The following is a 24,645-nucleotide window of genomic DNA, read 5'->3' on the forward strand; positions in this document are numbered from 1 at the left end:
TTACTAAATGATCCTGTAACGAAGTGCTGCTCTCCGTTGGATCTTCTCTATCTCTTCTATCTCTTCTATCATCTGGCACGGATCCCACAATGCTGAGCAGTATTCAAGCAGAGGGCGAACAAGTATACTATAAGCTACTTACTTTGTTTTCGGACTGCATTTCCTTAGGATTCTTCCAGTGAATCTCAGTCTAGCATCTGCTTTACCGACGATTAATTTTATATAGTCATTCCATTTGAAATCACTCCTAATGCGTACTCCCAGATTTTGTTTTGATCCACCTACCGCTTTGTCATAAGACCAAAATTTCTTAGAATTTTCTGCCAAGTCAGTACATAGAACTTTACTTTCGAATTCATTGAACGCCTCTCGCATAGCCCTCATCACACTACATTTCGCTTCGCGTAATTTTTGTTTGTCTGCAAGGCTTTGGCTATGTTTATGTTTGCTGTGAAGTTCCCTTTGCTTCCGCAGCAGTTTTCTAACTCGGTTGTTGTACCACTGTGGCTCTTTTCCATCTCTTACGATCTTGTTTGGCACATACTCATCTAACGCATATTGTACGATGGTTTTGAACTTTGTCCACTGATCCTCAACACTATCTGTACTTGAGACAAAACTTTTGTGTTGGAGCCGTCAGGTACTCTGTAATCTGCTTTTTGTCACTTTTGCTAAACAGAAAAATCTTCCTACCTTTTTTAATATTTCTATTTACAGCTGAAATCATCGATGCAGTAGCTGCTTTATGATCGCCGATTCCCTGTTCTGCGTTAACTGTTTCAAATAGTTTGGGTCTGTTTGTCACCAGGAGGTCTAATATGTTATTGCCACGAGTCGGTTCTCTGTTTAACTGCTCAAGGTAGTTTTCAGATAAAGCACTTAAAAAAATTTCACTGGATTCTTTGTCCCTGCCACCCGTTATGAACGTTTGAGTCTCCCAGTCTATATCCGGCAAATTAAAATCTCCACCCAGAACTATAACATGGTGGGGAAATCTACTTGAAATATTTTCCAAATTATCCTTCAGGTGCTCAGAAACAGCAGCCGGGCCTATAGAGACATCCAATTACTATGTCTGAGCCTGCTTTAACCGTGACCTTCACCCAAATTATTTCACATTTCGAATCTCTGTCAATTTCCTTCGATACTATTGCACTTCTTATCGCTATAAACACGCCTCCACCTTCACTGTCCAGCCTGTCTCTGCGGTATGCATTCCAATCTGAGTTTAGGATTTCATTACTGTTTACGTCTGGTTTTAGCCAACTTTTGGTTCCTAGTACTATATGGGCAGTTTGTGCAGGGTGATGGCACCTGGACGCCTGAGGATATAGATCTGCATGTGTGGGTTTTCTGTACACCGAATGTCCCAAAGACCCATCATTCTTACGGCGTACTAACACATCTAGAAAGGGTAAAGTCCTATGTTTCTCAATCTCCATAGTGAACTTGATGTTCTCATATAAAGAGTTTAGATGTCAAAAGAAGCCTCTTCTGGACAATCCATTGTGAATCTCACGGAGAAAGCGTTTGACAGTGCAACAATGTCAGTGCTTGCGAATGGCTTAAACTTGCTCCTACACTTTCTTCACTTCCTTTAATGGATTTCATCAGTTCTATTGAGGAGGCTGTTAGACCGCTTCCCATGGATTCTGCAGACAAAGTTCATCAGGAATGATGTAGTACCTTGCTGAAATGTGTGCCACAACGGAGTAATATCTCTCCAGGGGAAAGAGCTGCTCTTCGCAACCTCCATGAAAATATTGGTACAGTCGTACTCCCTGCTGATAAGGGTAATGCCACAGTCCTTTTGACAAGGGAAGTCTACAACGAGAAGATATACAGTCAACTACGTGCTTCTATGTACTGCAAAATCGATAAGGACCCAGCGAACCACATATCCAGAGAAACTGTTGCTCTTGTAAATTATAGTTCTTTACCTGAACTAGTTATCAAGACGCTGAACAACACAATTCTGTTCCACCAAGACTGTATGGGCTGCCAAGATTCACAAGTATGGGGTTCCACTACGATTGATAGTGAGTAATACTGGTGCTTCAACTTATTCAACTGCAAAACATCTTGCCTCCTTACTCAAGCTGTATATGGGCAAGTGCTGACACCATATACATGATTCTAAGGATTTTATCAATCGTTTGAAGACTGTTAAGCTGAGAGGCTCGGATTTACTAGTTAGCTTTGATGTGGTCTCCCTTTTTACCAAAGGGACTTTATTTGAATCGCTACATCTCATTGGTAACTTGTTCAGTGATGATTTGATCGCTTTGTCTGAACATACTCTCTCCTCAACTTATTTTTTATTTAATAACAAACTTTTTGAACAAACTGACAGTGTCACCATGAGGAGTCCTTTGTCCCCTGTGGTGATCAGTCTTTTTATGGGAGACTTTGAGGAGAAAGCTCTTGAGTCTGCCATCTTAAAAGCTATGGTTTTCTGGCAGTATGTACATGATATTTTCGTTTTATGGTCTCCTGGCAGACAAGAACTGGAAAAATTCCTTTGTCATCTAAACTCTTTACATGAGAACATCAAGTTTACCATGGAGATTGAGAAAGATGGGACTTTACCCTTTCTAAATGTGATAGTACGCCATAAGAATGATGGGTCTTTGAGACATTTGGTGTACAGAAAACCCACACATACAGATCTGTATTTTTCAGGCGTCCAGCTGCCATCACCCTGCACAAACCACCGGTGTTCTCAGTACTTTAATTCATTGAATTCCTTGTGCACATGTAATTTTTGATGCTGATAGCCTTCACAAAGAATTAGTGCACATGAAGAAGGTTTTTTAAAGATAATGGCTATACTTCACATCAAATACGTAAGGCCATGCACAATTATAGACCAATAAGGAATGCTCTGAGGACACTGATGATGACTATAAATCAACTATATTCCTTCCATATGTTGGGAACGTGTCTTCCAAAACAGGCAAATTGCTTAGGAAGAATATTAATATCATCTTCCATTCACCAACAAAGAGCAGGCCCTTAGTCGGATTCGTTAAAGACGAGGAAGGCGGGTTACAGTTGAGGAAGGCGGGTGTTGATAAAATACCCTATGAGTGTGACTCTGCATATATAGGTCAGATGACACGAACAGTCCAGGAAAGCTGTGTAGAACACAAAAGACACACCTGTATGCGGCAACCTTTAAAATTAGCAGTGGCAGAACATTGCATTTCCGTGGGACATTCAATGGAATACAATAATACCAAAATTTTAACAACAGTTTCCAGCTTCAGGGACTCTGTAATTAAAAAATCCGTGTAAATATGTCTTGCTGATAATGTAATGAATTGTGATAATGGCTTTCAGCTTGATAAAAATTGGAATTCTATTATTACAATTAAGCAGTCACAATGGAACCGACATGCTCAGTCAATACTCAGCGATTAGTCTGTTCTTACCTCACCACTGGGGGCAGCACACACAACTTGGCTGTCTCGCGCATGTCACCCCCTAACACATGCGCCATAAACTGCCAGTACGATTCATTTGCATGTGCAGAACTCGCTATAAATACCATGACTGCATCAGGTCTCATCAGTACTTCGTCTACTCATCTGAGGATGGCCGGACGTCTCTGGGCTGAAATATCGTGGCAGAATGTTGATGGGATCCGGTCGCAAAACCGAAAATTACTGGAAGAAGAAATACGCCAGGAAAATTTCAGAAGTTTCACATGGTTGTATTCATGTGGGGAGAGACTATGTAGAACACTTGGAGCATTAAAATCACTGTCTTAAGATTTCTCTCTTTTTTTTTATTAATCCAGTCTCAAAACTTTTTGTACTGAAGGGGTATGTCTGTCATCAAAGCTAAACTTCAACACAAAATTAATGGAGAGTAATGATACCGACAGGGACCTCCTGTAGAAGTCACAATAAAGGGCATTATATGCTTCTTTGTACGGATTGTCACATGATGTGTCAAGAAAAGTACCGGAAGACTTTCTAAAAACTTAGTGTAAGACATAGCTATTGTGACAGTGTGGCAGCATTAGAGGAGATAAAACACTGTGTCCCAAGTTCGGTATAGGATGACAGTTTTCATCACAGGAGCTAAATGTGGCAGATGTTGAGAGATAGGCCACATGGGGCAGGAATGCTGTCAACTGCAATGTAGGAAATACAGATGAATAGGGCATCCGGAATGTGGAATGCAGAGAGAAATCTACCAGAGGGGGATAGCTGGTGTCTGTGGCAAATTTGGACCTCGTGGAGAATATGATGTTGGGCTTCACAGTGTAATTTAAGTGAAGCAGGTAGAAATAATGTAAGTTTGCTGAATTCAGCTTGATGAGTTTTCAGGTCAGAGTAAAAAATTTTCAAGCTTGCAGGAAGTTTTTTCTCTTATAAGTAGTGGTTATGGTTCGGCCTTGGTGTTAAATTTCTTGCTTGAACATCACACTAGAATTGACTTCCATGGCTGTATGGCAGAACTCGATGGGGCACTGTTCCGTGTAAAGGAAGCTGCAACATGGCTGGAAAGTTTATCCCTGGAGCATGTAAACTGCTTGTCCGAACATGATATACCTGCAAATTTTTATTTTGCGCCTGGTGTCTCATTTTAGAACATCTGCTGAATTGCTGTAAAACTGGAACTATAGGAAAGCTTCCAATATCACTGTAAACAGTACAGTGACCAGGTCCAGCGCTTAACATAAGATTGTTTAAAGTTAGTCACTTTCATGACCCCATCACTCAGTATGACAGTGGCAAATCACCTACAGTGCACTTTCCCAAATAAATTCTCATAGTTCAGTATCAAAGTTGGTTTTCAAATACACACCCCATTAACACACCAAATTTCCAGGTACATGACAATAAAGGACAGATGTTCATGATTTTGACAAAAATACTCTATCAGAATTAATCTCATTCATTGAGTGACTCAGAGGAGTTGAATATAGCACACATTACTACAAAGATGCTAATTGCAGGAATGTGATGGCATATTTTAATGATGTTTGTCATATAGTGATCAGTTGCAGACACAGACAGTCTACGAATCCTCAAACTTCCGCAAATACATTGCCTCTTAGATTTCCAAACCTGGACTGAAAGTTTTGGTGTGGGATTGGTCTTATAATGACTGCTGTATGAACACGTTAGTATTTTGAAAAACACATGTTGCTCTAAAAACAGCTGGGTTAGTTTTTGCTAATTTGGATGGTCTGTTTGTTATGTCAGTAATCAGGTTTGCAAAATATGTAGTGGTTTAGGAAAATGAAAAAGAGCATGGAACTATTTTGTACATTCATGCTGGGAATAACCTTTTCACAAATGCAGGCACTGCCTTTAGATCTATAATCATCAACACAAATTTATGCATCTCTTAATTAATGGCACAGTTGAGTAGTGAAAAGTGTCATCTGATTTGGAAAAAAAATAGGACAGCAAAAATACAGCAGTAAACTGTGGAATCAAGTAAGTATAATGGCCCAATCTGCTTTGGAAAATGCAGGTGCTCTTGAGCTTTAACATTAATTATCCAGTATGTTAATCAGTTTCACAGATATTGGAAGATGTTACTTCGACTTTGCTTCATTGCCAGAAGGCAGAGGTTACCATATTCCCCTCCACTATCATAGGTCCATGCAAAATAGAACTATTCCTTTGGGGAACAGACTTAGGGAGGAGCCCACAGGACATCCCAAAACAGAACATCCCCCCCCCCCCCCCCCACACACACACACCAACCCATATTTTCAGAAAGATCATACTGGGTGTACACAGTGTACAATTAGTCATAGTTAACATAGTTACAATGTTAAACATAATTCTATGTAACATCTGTGGACCAACTTTTCAACTACCACTGGTAATAATAGGGAGTAAGACACTGAAACTAATGTGCAAGCTACTGTATCTACCCAGTAATCCTTTTGAAATACTGCCAGCCAAGAACCTGTCCTGCCTAAATGCTATCTTGATCACTGCATACTTAACATTGAAAAACAAATAACAGCACAGAATGAGAGCTTTAGTGCAGAATAGTTATTTCAGGATATCGAGTAATACTGCTGTGGGTATCAGCACGATGTCATAATAGTGGGAACTTCGACATTCTGACCGTTGCTTGTGTGGCTTTTGTTTGCCATCAGCTGAGAGTCATCTGCCCACCCAGTCTTCCAGTCCATTATCTAGTAACCTAAAGCCCCAAAAACAAAGGGTAAGTGATGGAACATCTAGGTGTACCAGTTGCCATGTGTATAGTAATGTATTATACAGTGAAGACTGAATAAAGTGTAAAAAATGTTAATAGTTGTGTGGGAGAGAGGGCAAGGAAACCTGTAGACACAGTGGTACTGCATCGTTTTAACCAGTGCACAGGTTTAGCAGCAATCTGGAATTCAGATAATTGAATTCTCCAAGGCACCAGTAGTGATTTGGTCTAAGCTGCAAGTGGTAGTGGGCCTTCATGACCTACTGAATAATATGCAGGTCATCCGCAGACTGCTTAGTGCTGGCACAAGCAGCCATCAAACCAACCAAGCGAGAAACACTGTGTTCTGACCTTAATGCTACATGGTAGCACAAACTGGCATTCCACACTCATATATGTGATGGGAGCCTGCCTCCTGTGACAACACAACCAGCTAGAGGGAGTACAAATACTCCTGGCTTAGCCGATAAAGTCATCCTGCATTCAACAAGTGCAGTCTCATGGCTGTTGTCCATCAAATGAAAGGGGTGAGGCCACTCTGTGGCTACCGTCACCACCAAGCAACTGCTCTGCCTCCCAGCAGAGTGCATGACCTTCAGAGATGATCATCTCTACTGCACCACTACGAAGACTCACGGACTGACATCGTGCTGTGCCCATCAGATGAGGATGTGCACCTCTATTTCCTCCAGCCTGATTAATAATAATAATAAAGAATTTTCATAAGCTCCAAATACGAACTACCTTTATGTGGCAATTCTCACTTCCAACAGACTCCTGTCTCCCTTGCCAACCCATCAAGCTCACAACACTTGGGTGGGAGAACATTTACACCATTCTGAATGATGAGAAAAACGGGGCAGAAGTAGCAGCAAAGGGGAGAAGTAAAAAGACTGGGTGAAGGTTGAGGCCAGGAGGGTTACAGGAACATAGGATGTATTGCAGGGAAATTTCCCACCTGCGCAATCCAGAAAAGCTGGTATTGGTGGGAAGGATCTGTATGGCACAGGCTGTGAAGCAGCCATTGAAATGAAGGATATCATGTTAGGCAGCACACTCAGCAACAGGGTGGTGCACTTGTTTCTTGGCCACAGTTTGTTGGTGACCATTCATGCAGACAGACAGCTTGTCGGTTGTCATGCCTACATAGAATGCAGCACAGTGGTTGCAGCTTAGCTTGTAAATCACATGACTGGTTTCACAGGTAGACTTGCCTTTGATGGGATAGGTGATTTTTGTGACCGGACTGGAGTAGGTAGTGGTGGTGAAGGCTTGTATGGGCCAGGTCTTGCATTTAGGTCTATTACAGGGGTATGAGCCATGACATAAGGGGTTGGAAGCAGGAGTTGTGTAAGGATGGAGAAGTATATTGTGTATGTTCGGTGAATGGGGAAATACACTGTGTGAGGGGTGGGGACATTAGTGTCATTTATCTGGCATGATGTAGGGTAGACATTCTTAATGTCAGTAATCAGAAGTTTTAGAGGCAGTGTTAGATAAAGCTTTTATTACTGGTTATTACTGACAACCTTTTCTTGAAATTGCTAATTCAGTAATAATTGCTATGAGGGTGTTTGTGAGCTCTTTGTTTTCCATCGGTGAGAACTTGTTTTACCTTGTTGCTGTTCTCTAAAAGTTCCATTGTGTATAAGCTTGTGCATTCCATAAACTTGTCACATCCTAACTAAAGCATGTTAATTCAGCAGTCTGTGTCATGGATCATGAACAATAGGTACATAAACAAAAAGTTGAAAATTGTGTGTTTTCTTTGGGCTTTTCTGTCTTCTTTCTTTCTTCCCTCTCTAATGTGTTAGTATCTCCACTCCAAGGCAATCTGCTCTCAATTACCATATGTTTCAGTCTCTAAAACAGCCATGCGAATGAAGGGAAATTACATTAAAATAAATTGTTTATTTTTATTTATGCCCACTCAAGTGAGTTTGAACTGAATGTTGTGGAATTGGGTACAGAATTGCTGTAATTATGTGGTTTTGCCTTTATCCTCACAATTTTGAGTGGACAGAAATCTCTAAGATTGCTGTTAAAAGATTTCTTCCAGACAATAAAAAATAATATTAATGGCCAACAAAAACATTAGTTCTCGAGTGACCACCATGAAGATGTACTGGCAACACAGACAGGAGAAGAATTAGTGCTGAAGATATTTCATTACTACTCAGTTTTTTAATGTATAAAATGAAAAACAAATAGTAGTTTAAAATTGTGTAACATTTTTTATTTCCATCTGCAAGCTATGATAATAAATAAATCATAATACAGTCCATAATCATCAGGTTGTTCAGTGACTCCTCTTCATACATTTGTATTATTGTATCTGACTATATATTTACATCAGAACTCAAAGAATAAATGAAATTTGTTGATGTTTACATTCATTTGGGATATAACACTTATGTAAATGACAGTTTATAATATGTCAACAACAAAAACACAAAAATTCACATTTTGCATTATACAAGTTGTAAAACTTTGTTCCACTAGAATTTTATTCACATAACAGTATCAAAATATAGGGTGTACAAAAAGATTGTATCACAGAGGACAGTTGTCAAGAAGAAGATGTCATCAAAGTATTTTCTGCTAGGTATACGACAAAAATTAATTTTATGCAAACTGAAATGATGGTCATTAACTGTGAAGATATAAACAAAACATGACTAAAATCTATTTCATGTAAACTGAACTCTGAGTTGTTAACTGTGTTCCGGGCAATATAATATGCTGTCAAAAATTTTAAGAAAGGAATTGTTTTTAAATAACCAGACATTTTAAATAAATTCCCTAGACAGTATAGCATAAACATAATTTCTCAATTTTCTCACAGGAATCTTGGCAAACTTACTACCAGACAAAAATTTCTACTGTTTCTCACTTTCTTCATAAAATCATTATAGCATTCTCAAACAGGTTGCAGAAAAACAATAATAGGATCCTCTGTAACTGTCACCAGAATATAGTGGAAATACTGTATTATAGTGAAGCCATGACTCCAAAATCTTTCAAACTGTGACATATGAAACACAATGTGGATATGAATTATGTAGGATATAAGTAACACAAGATTGGTAACAGTTTTCTATAAATAATTTGCAGACTGAAAATACAGACAGATGTACGATTTATCCATGTGCATTTGAAGAAATGAAAAGAGAGGAATGTTTCTGATAAACAGAATTTTATCTACTATATAATGTACTTTATTACATTGGAAGTATTGATAATGTAATAAAGTGAAAGCAGAGCAAGCAATAGTGAATGTAGTTATGGACTGTAGTTCATTCATTTTTTTCTGGATACCATGTCATTAAAGATGAATTTCTTTGCTCTTACTTTGTCCACGTAGTTTCAGAATGAATGAGGATGCAGTCTGTGGGCAGCTAGGGATCAGCTGTGGAAACATAACTAGTGCATTACTGCAGGACTTACAACTCATCCCAAAATGCCATATGGCAGTGTCAATAGGTAACTGTACGTCTTCTATGGTGGAATTATATGCTACACAAATATAATCTGTTACAGATTAATTGAAATTTGTACTTGTATAGAGAGTCTTGGAACTGTTATGATATCACTTTTCTATATTAAAATGTGTCAAAGATATTTTACAACGGTAAAAGCAACATAGATGAATTCACTCTTTGCTTGCAGCTATGTACAAGAACTCTGTTTTAGTGAAAGATGATAAAACTCCAAAACAAAAGCATTTGGAAAGAAGAAGTAATTTCATTGTGTTTAAGAAGACCAGTAGTCAGGCTAAATAAGAGTACATAAACATACTGAAAGCCAATAAACGATCATTTTCCACAATAAACGATCATTTTTCATTATTTAGTTCTGTCCTGAAGTAAAATTAACTGAAGTTTATATGTGGCAAAATTGCTGACAAGTGAAAGGGCACTGATAGGCAGTGGCAACTCTATGTATCAGGCTTGCAAACGTGGCCATTTTGAGTTGTGTACTGAATACAAAACATAAATGACAGACCATGTTGCATAGTCATCTACAAGGGATTCAAGGGATTTTTTTTTGGGGGGGGGGGGGGTTGAAGAGGGAGTGCTTGCCTGGCCCTTTCCCCCAGAACCAGAATATGAAGTACAGAGTTTTTATTCATTACGAAATCCATCTGTAACATATATTGAGTGTATAACCATTAGCTCCATAGGATATGAAGTTCTTTATGTCATCTATAAAATTTACTTCTTGTAGTATGTCGTCTTTAACTGATCAGCTTGTTTATCACAGAATGGAAGTTTCAGAGGCTGCCTGCCTCCCATCTCCCTCCCTAAAATGTCTGGTGATGATGGTGCTTGAATGACTTCTTTTGTACAACAAAACCAAGAGAGATGGACACATGTTAATTCATCATGGTCCAAACTGATGTGAATGTAAAGCAAAAACTGGCTTTTTCTACTTCTTAATGCAATTTAGTACCAGAAAAAAATTTGACTCATTAGGCATTCAGCTTCAATATAAATAATGTATCTCACTGGAGACCAACCTTTCCTAGGTTCTTTGGGAAGAAGATAGGTGTCTGATGACTGGAACTGCTGCAGTAAAATAACATGAGTAATCTAGTTACCTTTAGCATTACACAAGAAATAGATACAATACAATGTATGCTACCCCATATTTTGTTCCTCTTTCAGTTATTTTTACATTTACTTACATTTACTATAGGATATTTATACAAATAGGTTATATTACACAAGTATTTTTAAGAGCTCTTGTCTGCAATAGAGTCTTCACTATTATGTTCATATTTACTTTGTACAATAAGATTACATACCATTTTGTATCGCTTTCTTTGGAAAGAGAAAAAGGTATACTGGAAAATGTCCCCATGGTACCTCATATTCCTAATATTTACGTTCAATAGAGTCCTGTGATCTAATATTCATAACAACTATCTTTTTTCTTGGGGGCTTATTTTGTAAGTGATGTGTCACATACTTATAGCTACTCTGCTCCCTCATAATACACAACTATTATGGAAAAATGACTAGCATCTCTTGTTGTTGCTCTCCATGCAAATGAGAACATACAACTTATATCACTTTGTTATATTTCACTTGCTTTAAGTGGCACATTTCAAATAAATAGAGATTTATTTATTGCCATATAAAGATGTGCAACTTTTTCATTTTGAAAAAACAAAGCTATCAAGTTATCCTTCAGAGCATCTGATATGTAACTGGTTGTGGCATAGAACTTTATCAGTTCTAAATATTCCACAACATTAAAGGACCCAACAATCATTTCATATAAAATTAATTAATTCATTCATTTCATTGTTTCTTTAAAATACTTCTTACAGTTTCCACATAACATTCAGTTCTTAGATCTTTTTAATCTGCCACATGATCTCATTCAACAAGTGTTTCACCATAACTGTTATACAGACTGTCTGGAATAACAACATAACTGAATAAACACAAAAGTAACAGAACAGAGAAGAGCACAAATTATTTGTAATTATTTTACCTTTGATTTTGCTAATACTTAATAGTTTTTACTAGGTGAGTAATTAATATTGTGATAGGTACCTGGATTTTATGGCAGTGTTATGTATACTGTCACAAAGCTGCTAAAATCATTGTTGTACCGCAACCAGTTTCAACAGTTTACATCGTCATCTGTCCAAATAGTTTACATCATCATCTGTTCAAACTAGATGCAGTATAATAATGGTCCTGATAGATTTGCGTTGGTATAATCCAAGTGTCTTTTATAAAAGCTGTGGAGCATCATTTAAAGAAAATTGTATAGGCCTATATCTTATGGATGTAGGAATAGAATGACATTTTTTGGAGATTTACAACAACCTGTTTCAAGATGATAAATTATACATCCGTTTTTATCTTTGTGATGAATTTCTGCCTATGTGAGATATAAATGTTGAGCACAATACTGACAGTGAGTTAATTTTCCAGAAAAAAAATTCCTTTGTCTGGTTTGCAATATGAATGGAATGCTATAACTCTCACACAGAATATATTATGTCTTTTTATATTTAGTTAATACGTATCATAAATGCAACAAAATGTTGGGAATAGTGCATGTGTAAGGTCAAAGTGTTGTTTCATACTCTTGAAGGACCACAAAGGGTATATGTGTGTTCAAAATGCCAAAAGCAAACACAAAGGTGGACTCTGAACTTGTACGACACAAGCCCCAGGTACATCAGACATCACTAGGTACCATCTAGTGGACTTCAGAATTCCCCTCACATATTAGAGACTACCCACGTTTAGTCTCTCAGCAGCCTGCCTCTCACTGCACGACCACACGAGCGGGGGCAGCTTACATTGCACAGGAACCCAAAGTGCAAGCAAATCAGTTCGTTGATTCATTTTCCTTGGATTTAATTTTCACCTTGTAAATAACACTGGCACTGACACATTTCATCCTGTGATATCTATTTGTAAAACATGTTTGTGAGCAGGCCAAAAAAAATCACCAAACACCAGTTACACAAGTAAATTTATGAAACTGACATTTCACACAAGTGTCGATAATTCGTGCGGTGACACAGCTGTGCTGAGGTCTAGAGTAGCCACAGGAACACCCGGACTCACACTACCACTTGCTTCACGAGGCAGGCCAGAGGCAACCTTGGAAAGATCCACTGACGGTGTGGGGGACGTCGGCTGGCGAAGCGACGGTTGGTGTTGGTGCTGTTGCTGCTGCTGTAGTGCCAAGGCACGAACTGCGTTTGTCTTCTCCTATAAACATGAATAGAAATGAAATGTTACACCAACAGGTGGAATTTTCAAAACAGAATTTTTATTTCTTACATTTCAACTTACAAACTTGCAACTGTGATATTCATATCTTGCTACCTTTTATTTAGACTAGTTTAAAAAAATGTTTAAAAAATAAATTGTACAACCAGTTTCGAGTGAAATGGGTAACAATTTTAATTAACATGCATTAAACAGTATTCCAGTCTCTGAATGTGAAAGACTTCTGGGTAAAATCACACTCAAAGTGAATGTTCACTCTGTCTTTGATGGTACATTTTCTTTTTTTTTTGCATAATTACATAAATTTGGATAAGTTCATTTGACAGAATTTTATGTGAAAAAAATTGTGGCATAAGAGTGTATTATATCTTGTAGGCATGAGGAAAAGTGGGTTTTGAATGATGCCAAAATACTGCTTCTTGCATGAAGAAAATGTTCAACAAACTGACAAAAAACTGAAAGTGACAAGTGAGGAAATGGGTAAAAATCTATGACACTGTGTTGGAAAATGGCTGAGTACAGATTAGAAAGTGACCAGATCTGAGTATACATTTGAAGTAAATGGGTATATGAAACCATCCATAAATATTTGGGTTTGAGGAAGCTGTTGGCAAGGTAAGTACCATTACCAATCAGAATGATCGAAAGTGCAATCACGTCACTGAGTCATTCAATCACTGTGTCATTCATATATGACTTTCCACATCATAAATGAACACACTCAGGCATAAAGAATGACTTAAAATACAGTATACAATAACAGTGCACCTTTAATGGCCTGCTTCTAACGGTTTATTATAACATCTTTTAATCATTTACAATAAGTGGGATGTGTTACTTATTGAGGGCACCTTACCCCACATCAAGAAAGAATCAGCGTTTTACATAATTAACAAGTGCATCAGCATCTTATAGAATTGTTGCTTTACTAATGCTGTCCACCTTATTTTCACCAGATACTTCATGTTTGGCAAAAAGTATGCAAACCTGTGAAGTATTATTGGAAAGTAACAATCATTATTGAATAATCAAGAAAGTATTTACAGAAGTAAAGGGTGGACAGACTCCATCTTGGACATTATGCAGGGAGCCAGAACTTATTTAAAAATTACTCTTGCATCTTGTATTGTAGTTGTGTACAGAGTGGCGATAATATCAGTGGCTTGAAACATTTTTATTAATTTGATGTGAAGTGTGAAACTAATTAATAACAGGAAAACTGTTCTTCACAGAATTATTACACTTAATCATGTCTGTCATGATTCTGATAATCTCTTTGTCATTTAGATTACATTATCACAAAATGATGAAAACACTTTTCAGACTATTTAATCATTCGTGATGTGGTGGATGACAGGAATAGCTGTCCTGATGGAAGATGGTTATGAGTTGAACCCAATATTGATTTGTTTCCAGTCACTACCAGTCTTAGTTTTCAGTACTGTGTAGTAGCATGCTGACATTTTTGTAACCGTACTGGTTCCATGTCAACTTCGCTGCCCTGAGTTGTTACTTTACAGTAGGAACTGTAGCAATTTGTATCTCTTACAATTTGTCTCTTTTCATTTATGAGTATGTAGACACACTGAACTCGGTGTTGTCTGCTAGATAAGATTGACAAGTTGTCTGCACAGAGAAAGCTGTCAGCACCAACTGAGACCATCCGATGCCTGCTGAAAAAGCTACTCCCATTAGCCACCATGCCGTGATTCGACAATCAGTAGTTTTATTTTGTTTCCCCTACACATCACATTTTATTTGCAACTAACTTTTATCATTTTCCATAAATAACATTAAAGTATAACTCTACTGTCATGTAAATAAAGGTGTCCCGTGGTCCTTGAAGGAACCTTTGCAAGGTACACAATTATTTACTTTTTGTGACATTTTTGTTGTTTGTGTGCAATACATACCTTTGACTGCTCGTAACGAGTATCCCATTATATGGCATGGAGAGAAAGTATGTGAAAATCATTGTCAGCCGATTATGACAAGAGATACATCAAATGCAAATGAGTCTGATCAGCATAATTGTGTGTTGATTTCATTTCTATTCACTGTCCGTCTGGGCTCTATACAATTATACACTGAGTTTTTATCCAGTAAGTGGGCAAATTCCTGTAAGTCATTTTATTAATTCCAATACGATGCATTTATGTGTGTTCAAACTGTCAACTGTTTGCTGTGACCAAAGGTTTTTCAAACATAATAAATGTCTGTGAGACGGTGAGGTACCACGTCAGATTGCATCACTGGAATCACAGTCCTTCAACAACAGTTTGTCATCTTAGGACAGAGATTTTGGCTGTTGACGGTGGGCCCCCAGCAGAATATACATTGCCACGGAAAAGCACGGGGGCACAAGGTACGCTGTTCTCTTGGTTCAAGAGCTCCAAACTGTTGCTTGGTTGAATGGTCAATTATTTTTTCATCACAATAAATGTTGCCTTGCTGAAACATTGTAAGAGCAAAGACATGATAGTGAGATGAGATGTATGAATTATTGTCTCAGGTACATGAAATTTGTGGTTTTCTAGATTTCATGTCAATATAAATCCCTCCATTGTCTCAAACTGCTGCAAAAAGTGCTGTCTTTGGACAAGCTGACATACAGATTGAGAAATTACTGCCGACATGCAGATAAAGCTGGCAAAAAACTACAGTAATAACACTCATTGTACTTCATTAAATATTTTAATATGTTTCACTTGTTGTAATCAATTCCTATTGCCATCATTGGATAAGTATGTCTCTTTAAATTTGTAATGTGTTTTCCATTTTTGAAGCACCGGTAAGCTATACAATGTGCTGTTGAAGGTTACTCGTAATTAATTGAAAATTAGCATTCTGAATAATATGCAACTAGAAAGAGGACTGAATAATGTACTGAGAACTGAAGAGATGGAAGATAACTTATGTTTTGATGTTGTCTTAGTCAATGGGAATAAACTGATGAGCCAAAACTTGATGACCACGGCCCACCAGAGACTGTGTCACGCCTGTTGGCACTGTGGACATGTGGCACAGTAAGGGAATTATAAGAGATGAGCTGAGGCGAATGGGGAGGCATTCTTGTGATAGCACTAGCCACTAATGGAGAAATCCACTGACAAAGGGCAGATTGTTACGGTCCTGCACCTGGGGATGAACAACTCGGTAATGGCACAGTTGGCTGGCCGTTCGCACGGTACAGTTGTGAGAGTCTACAGAAAGTGGGTGAAGGATGGCAAAACTGTTAGTAGCTGCCAAGTTGCTGGACACCCGTGCCTCATTACTGCATGTGGACGGTGGAGGCTCCGTCCTGTAAAGCAGGTTTTACGACAGTATAACACTAGTGCAGGCACAAGTGTTTCAGAGGACACTGTTCACCAGGAGCTCCACAGCAGGTGATTGCTACATTTTCCATTTTGACCCAACAACACATCATCATCACCATCATCAGTAATGATTGCACTAGGAGTCATATCATCAAGTTTCAAATGTGGATCAGTGGAAATGTGTCACTAGGTTGGATGAATCACATTTCTTGTAATACCAGGTCAGTGGTTGTATCTGGGTACACCATGATCCAAGCAAATGGCTGCTTGAATAATGCACTATGTTGTTCACACCAGCCAGTGGGGGAGTCACACGGTTTTCTGTGGGACTTGGGGTAGTAATTGGAGGCACAATGACAGCTGTGGACTGCACAAACATTACTGCGCATCCCTTCATGCTTGATGTTTTCGCTGATGGTGATGCCGTTTTTCAGAATGGTAACTGTCCATGTCACAAAGCCAGAAACATGCTACAGAGCTTTGCAGAGCATGATAGCAAACTCATGTTGATGTTTGACCACCAAATTCAACTGATTTGATTTCTTTTGCACCAAAAGTTTGTGTACATTGACAGGCCACCATTAGCTGTAGTAGTTCAATATCCAAATATTCAACAACTCTGTAATAGTCACCTTCTGCTCCAGTCAACCACTGCTCATAGATATATCAAACATCTGGTTTCACTTCTTCTGTAAAGAATGTTAAAAGGTTGAACTTGGTTTTACAACTTAAACTCTTTCTATAACGAAAGGTGTGTTACTGTCAGCACTAATATCCTTTTTGTGTGATAATCCGAGGCCCTTATTTTCAGTCTCAGACTCTATTTTAGGGGGTCATTGATTGCTCTCCAGAATAAAGAAGGCCTTAGTGTGAACACTACGGAAGAAAGGAAAGATGAAAAAGAATGGGAAGTTAGTGAAGAAGACCTGAAAACCACAATCAAAGGACTCAGAAACAACAAAGCCCCAGGGCAGTATGGAATAACATCAGAATTAATCAAGGACGGAGGTGAGAGCTTACAAATACACATATATAAACTGATCCAGTTGATATGGGAGAAGGAGACACTGCCAGAAGAATGGAAATTGGCTGTAATATGCCCAATACACAAGAAGGGAAGCAAAATGGAATGCGGTAACTACAGAGGAATCAGCTTGTTGAATGTAATGTATAAGGTACTGTCCATCATTATCCTCAGAAAATTGCAACCATTCATAAAGAACAACATACAAGAGTACCACACTGGCTTTCGACCAAACTGATCGACAACAGATCACATTTTCACACTAAGACAATTGTTTGAAAAACATTGGGAATACGATAAAGATATCTACAGCCTGTGTGTTGATTTTCAATGTGCATATGACAGCATCCACAGGAATAGCCTATACAATGCAGTGTGGGACTTCAGAATTCCTGAGAAGCTAGTGAAAATGGTGCAAGCTTGTACGGAAGGGTCAAAGGCAGCGGTACGTTTCTGAGGAGCCACATCAGAAACATTCAAGACTGAGACAGGCCTCAGACAAGGGGATGCTCTGTCATGTGTTCTGTTCAATGTCATCTTAGAGAAAGTAATAAAGGAGTGTAGGCAATAGGAGTGGGCTGGAGTAGAGATGGACGGTAACTTCAATTGTCTCACATATGCAGGTGACATAGTACTGTTAAGTGAATCAAAGCATGAGTTGAGAGAAATGTAACAGAAAATGGACAATAATCACAGAAGGTAGAGCTCAAAGTGAATCGAGACAAAACATAGTTCATGCAATTAGGAAGAAGACAAGAGCAGGTAGAACTTCTTGAGACAGATGGCAAGAGGTTCAAGAGAGTACACCAGTTCAAATGCTTGGGATCTTTGTTTACCACAGACAACATAAAAATGGGCATCAAGGAAAGAATATCAGTGGGAACAAAATGCATGCATTCCCTCAGAGAGATGCTTGGCTCTAAATTGATCTCAGTGAACAGTAAGATGAAAATTTACTACACAGTGATATGCCAAGCAGTAATGTATGGTTCAGAAACATGGAGCATGACTAAGCAAGAAAGGGAAAAACTATTAATATTTGAAAGAAGAGTAATGAGGAAGATTAGGGACCAGTTTTAGATAAGGGAGAATGGAGGAGGAGGAAAAATGAGGAAATCTACCTTCTGATCCAACAACCAACTATCCTACAGAAGATACAGAGCAAAAGAATACAATGGGTGGGCCATGTAGCCCATATGCCAGGTGGCAGACAGGCAAAGATGGCACTTGCCGGTAAATCAAACACCAAATGCCCCGTCGGACAAGCAAGGCAGAGCTGGATGGACGACCTGGCAAAGGACCTAGCAGCCCTGGGAACTGCAGACACCTGGAGGAACCGGGCACAAAACAGGAAGGAGTGGAGGCAGTTTTTGGATGCAGCGCGTGGCCTGCAGAGCCTGTGATTGCTGAATATCTGTCTATCTATCTTATTACATCATAATAAATGAAAAGCACCAGCTTGCTTTTAAATGTCTGAAGATGGCCTTGTAAGCCGAAAACCGGTTTACAATAAAAGTAATATTGTAGAACAAAAGCAAACTGGTGCTTTTCATTTATTATAATGTTGTTCTACCAAGAACCGACAGAAGATTCTGTTAATATTATTACATCATCTTGGAAAACAGAACAGTGTCCACTAGCTTGTCCTTTATATGGATGTTTTAGAAACTTTGGGATGCCCTACTAACATCCTTTTTGTGTGATAATCCAAGGCCCTTATTTTCACTTTCAGACTGTATTTTATGGGGTAATTGATTGCTCTCCAGAATAAAAGAGGCCTTATTACATCATTTTGGAAAACAGAACAGTGTCCATTAGCTTGTCCTTTATATAGAACTTTTAAAAACTTTAGGGTGCCCTCCCAATGCCTTGTAACATAATATTTTCATTGTCACAGTTTATACTGGATGATGGAACTTTTTTAAGTGTTCCAAAAGTGGCCATGTATGCAATAAAATATTGTTAATTCACCAGTTGTGGTGTAGTTTCTTTGTTAAGCATAGTGATTATAATGTTTTTGCACATCAGTGTAAGTAGACATTGAAATATCTACTGACTCAAATGATTATGTATACAGGAAATGGAACACAATCTTTAAAAAGGTATAATTGTCTTAAATATCAATAAAAAGTAAATACAAAACAAGAAACGTGGCCACACTATGATATAGAAAGTCACTCTCTTACAAGGAGTGAATTGAGAATAAAAGTATTGGAATGCAGCACTGCTGACAGGACAACAGGGTTCAAATATTCTGTCAGCTACTTCCATTTTTGTGTTCAGTGTTTACCTAGCCATTGCCAGGTTGGGTCCTTCAAAAGTTTACCCAAATTCTTATTCCCTATTTTCATCAGATCGGCTGGTACAGTGTGTGCAGAAATTGCTTAAGTAGCATTTAGTGCTCTCATGATACTCATTTGAAACAACTGAGTAAATATTACTTTAATCCCAGATCTGCATCATTTTCCAGTCACAACTGGATGGACTGTGTCAAGATTACGTACACACATATGAGTTTTGTTTTGTTTTTTATAAGATGTTTAAAGAAAATTGTTCACCATAAGGACATATAACAGATAAAAGAACTTTATTTTTGTTAGTCATTTTGCTCACTGTTGAAAAATTCTCCAATAGAGTAGATTAGATGCTGTTTCAAGTCATATGCAATTTTCCTTTTGAATAATTCTGGTGGCAGATGTTGCACTTCCCGAGGCAGCCTGCTGAACATTTTTGTGAGCAACCATTGGAAAACAACACATACTGGCTGAAAATGGTCATTATTTGTATCTGTGTGAATACAGGCTTGCAATACTCCAATCTTTTGCTTGAAGTGATGATCCTTACAGCATTTTTTTTTAGCATTAACACGCCCTTGCAACATGAGGAGTGTCCCTGTAATAGCAGGCCACAATTAATGTGGCTGTGAAATAGTGCATAATACAATGATGTAAGGTACTGGTCAGTTAATACAACCATTGGTCTCCCCATTGGGACAGCTTGCAGCACACATAATCTTTTTGCTCATTCATTGATAGTTTGTTGTCAGTCATGGAGCCCAGCAGTTTGGTAGCCTCCACATTATCCTGGCATGCAACAATGCTGAGGCTGCATATCAGATGGTGCAGTTTTTTCTTCATTCATTTTTATTTTATTTTTCACAAACCACCCTTTGACGTTTTTAAAAAGCACATCTGTTACTTCTAGAACCTGTGCAGCAGTTTTTCCTGTGGGAAAGAGGGCGGTGTCATCAGGAAACTAACATGTGGTTGTTAAGGCCTATGTTGTTGACATGAATAAGAAGCACGAAAGATCCCTAGTGTATGCCAAGTTCCAATTTTTGTTCTTGGGAGATTGCTCCATGGACTGATACTACTTGCTTTCAATTTGCAAGGTAAGATTGAAGAGTTGCCAGAACAACATCTTTCACTTATTAAGCTGCATCTTGTACGAAATGCAGTCAAATGCCTTGCTAAGGTCACAGAGTGTCAGCACCACATTTTCTCTGTCCTCAAAACCCTGCTTTTCTTTGTAATTAAATCCAATGCTGCTGTAACTGTTGACTTTATGTTGCGTGTCCTGGAAGAGTCTATTGTCTTGAAAGTAACTTAGTGTATGGTATTTCATCACAGATTCCATAACTTTAGCTAAATTTGGGATTATTGAAATCGGTCTAAGAGTGTTTACTTCACATGGCTCACCTTTGTTGTAGACTGGTACAGTCTGTACCAGTTTCGGAAATTCATGCAAGATGCCAAACAGTAAACATTTGTCGATTTATATGGTTGGTGGCTGAGCAAGCTGCAGCATAATTTTCTTTAGGACTGAGCAAGGCATGCCACAGCTATTTGAACTCTCTTAATGCTCGTATGAATTCACTATCTATTCCATCGGATGCATTAAATTCCAGTTTTGAATAGTGCAACAACTGGAATTTTGTATATGAGCTATACAATCTAAGCCCGAGTCTGGAATTCCACTGACAGTATTTTTCACTATCCTAACGAAGTACTGATTGAAGATATCAGGAATATAGAAATTTAAGGCACATTCCAAGATGGCCTACGAGTGAGATCACAAGTATTTTCTTTGTCCGCTAAAATAACTTATTTAAGAGGAAATAGTGTAAATTTTAAATTTTCTTTGTTTCGTATACTTGCTGTAGTGTCCGATCTTGCCGCACAACTGAGTATTAATGTCCCAGCAGAGCTTGTTCTTGAAAAAACGTAGGGTTATCTGAAGTCCCGATAATCGCGACATAACACGAAATTTTGCGTGACATAAATAAACACAAAATATTCTATTCAAGTTTTCTGGATAGTGCAACTTTAGCTTAAAAAAAAGTTTACTAGTTAGATAGATGCGATCTAGACCTAAATTTTTCAAGTTATAAACGTTTAAAAACCTAACCATACACGCTTGATACGTAAATTCTCTAAACGCAAAGGTAATTACTAATTCATTCTTCTGTCATTGTATCTCTAAATCAGTACAAAAACAACAACTGCTGCACATAAGACCTTTGTGTTGTTTTTTGTTTACATACATCCAATCTTGCATCCTTGACAAATTTAAAACATTCTTTAAACTTAAATTTAAAACATTCTTTAAACTTAATTATTCTTTCGAAACTGACCATGAGTGAGAAATGTGGGAAGCTTTTATAGATTAGTGAGTAGAAGGATTTTTTGCTAGTCTCGTAGGAAATATTTTCACTGGAGGGGGGGGGGGGGGGGTGGTTCAGTGGGGAGAATGTTGGGAGAACAGAAGAGGTTCTCTTCTGGAACTGCATCTATGTTGGGAATAGGAAGCAAGGAAGGAACTCATAGCAGAAAATGTGCTGCACACTTCAACCAAGGCCAAGAAGCCTAGGTGTGTACAAAGTGTTAGGAAGAAGAAAGTGCTGCTGGTAGGTAGTAGCTGTGGGTGAGGTGAAGGCCCTCAGTTACAGGAAAGTTTAGGGGCAGTGTACCAGGCCACCAGTATCTCCAAACCAAATGCAGGGCTAAGTCATGTGATAGAGGACTTACGGTCTTTATGTAAGGACTTTATAAAAGTGGGTGATAGCGATGGTGGGTGGGGTGGGAAACAGTTTGGACAAGGATGGGGCATATGACATAGGTGGTGACCTGAACAAGATAGCTTCCCTGACTCACTGCACCAACACACACTTTCTTGAGCTATTCCAGCATCATAATCAACCACACCATGATGGAGCTGTGAGGCGAATCAGTGTGGGGTTAGGGATGGCTCTGAGGGGAGCCAACTTTGCTCAAGTTTCTCTGGTGCCCGTCGGAACTATCAACAGGTGGGGTTTCACTAGGCATGGCCTACACCTAAACAGGGCTGAGAAGGGAAGATTGGTACAGTTGATACACACAGGTATAGGCGGTGGATCTCGGGCCACACAGGGCCAAATGCCTATTGTCATGGATAGGAAAAGTAAGTCTTTTTTAGGATAAATCCAGACAACAGGTTCCCCCACCTAAAGAGTATCTCCAGTAGTTTAAAAAATACTGAAACAATCACTCACAAGACAGATTTTATAACTCCAAATATCACACATACCAGATGTCACAAAGAAAAACAAACAATTGGAAAGAATAAAATGGGGCATTTCACCGACTTAACAATCATCCATTAAAATATCATGGAATCAATAAAAAATAAAATACAACTATTAGAAGTTGAGCTCCAGTCTAGTAGTTTGTGTTACTGAGCACTGGTGCAGAGAGACAGAAATCCAGCATGTAGTGTTATCATCATATGAAAGGGCAAACTCTTACTGCAGAACTGGTTCAAGGGGTGGAAGATCATGCATTTATATCAGAAAAGGAACACAGTTCAAATCAAGACACGACCTCAGTAAAGCAAGTGAAGACAAACACTTTCAAATATCAGCTATTGAATTCACAGGGCTTGATATCACCAAGAAATTATTCATTTTATGTGTGTATAGATCTTCCTGTGATAGTGTGGACACTTCTTTCAATAAATTAATAGAAGTTCTAGATAAAGTCCCAAGTACAAAGGTCAACATAATTCTGTGTGGGGACATTAACATCAACACTAATATCATAAATGAATCCAGCAGCACCCTCATAAATATTCTTCAAAGTTTTGGCATGTCATTGATCAATAGTGCAACAAGTGGTACTACAGTGACTGCATCAGTAATTGACCATGTGGCCACAAATATGGACAGGTAAAAATATGGTGTAGCTGTAAAAGATCTTGGACTATCAGACCATTTCTGTCAAATAAGAACAGTAAAACCAGGCATTGAATCATTCCCTAAACTACAAGCCTACAAACAACATCTGTCAGAAACAAAAATAAAAGATTTTTCAAAGGAACTAGCAAAACAATGTTGGGATGAAGTGTATAAGGAAACCAACGTGAATATGAAATTCTCCACATTATTTAAATTGAACTTTGAAAAGGCATTTCCAAAAGTATGCATGTCTGTATCAACAACTCACAAAAACAGATGGATAACAGCAGGTATTAAAAAGTCCTCCCAAACACTTAAATACCTCAGTTCTATGAAAAAGAGTCGCAATGATCCAGAATTCTTAAATTTCTGTCATAGGTACAAAAATATCTATAGAAAGGTGCTGATTGGTGCAAAAAAAGTCATTTAATGACAAAATAATATATAATTCAGAGAATAAACGCAAAACAGTCTGGGAAGTTATAAAAAAAGGAAATGGGGAGAGTCAAAGAAATGCAGAATAACATACTGCTAAGGGAGGGGGATAAGGTAATAAATGATCCACAACACTTAGCAAACTATGTAAATGAGCATTTTTCAAGTATTGCAGAGAAGTTCCAGCAAAAATTCCCCAAAACAAATATAACACCTGCACATAATGTTGCTCTAAATACAATGATGTTACTTCCAACCACAGAGAATGAAGTCAATAAAACTGTTTAAAAAATAAAAAGTCAGTAGGCTTAGATGAAGTACCAATGTGTGTACTGAAACAATGCATAGATATTATGCAAGGCCCCTTAACAAATATAATAAATGAATCCTTCACATCAGGGACATTTCCAGAGCAGTTAAAACAGGTAAGAGTTGTGTCTTTGCTTAAGAAAGGTAATACAGAAGACAGAAAGTTACTGTCCCATTTCCCTGCTGTCACCATTCTCAAAAATAACAGAAACAGTAATGAAAGACAGATTAATGAATTACCTGAATAAATACAATCTTTTAAGTGAATAACAGTTTGGTTTCCGAAGTGGCAAAAAATACAGAGCCACCCATAGTAGAACTCACAAAGGTTGTATTTGTTGTTCTTGACAAAGATTAGTGTGTCACAGGCATATTTTTGGATCTTTCTAA

The 24,645-nt window shown here is 38.2% G+C and overlaps 1 protein-coding gene across 1 annotated transcript in view; it reads right to left on the bottom strand.

Annotated features, from left to right (window-relative positions):
* Nucleotides 1-8,406: 8,406 nt before the first annotated feature.
* Nucleotides 8,407-24,645, bottom strand: part of LOC126094783 (uncharacterized) — a 207,693-nt gene continuing 191,454 nt past the window's right edge. The window contains exon 6 of the mRNA XM_049909345.1: nucleotides 8,407-12,938. Coding sequence (XP_049765302.1) covers nucleotides 12,714-12,938 — 225 coding nt within the window. The 3' untranslated portion in view covers nucleotides 8,407-12,713. The remainder of the gene's footprint in view (nucleotides 12,939-24,645) is intronic.

The sequence above is a fragment of the Schistocerca cancellata genome, chromosome 8, assembly GCF_023864275.1.
Source record: "Schistocerca cancellata isolate TAMUIC-IGC-003103 chromosome 8, iqSchCanc2.1, whole genome shotgun sequence".
In the NCBI taxonomy this organism is placed as follows: Eukaryota; Metazoa; Arthropoda; class Insecta; order Orthoptera; family Acrididae; genus Schistocerca; species Schistocerca cancellata.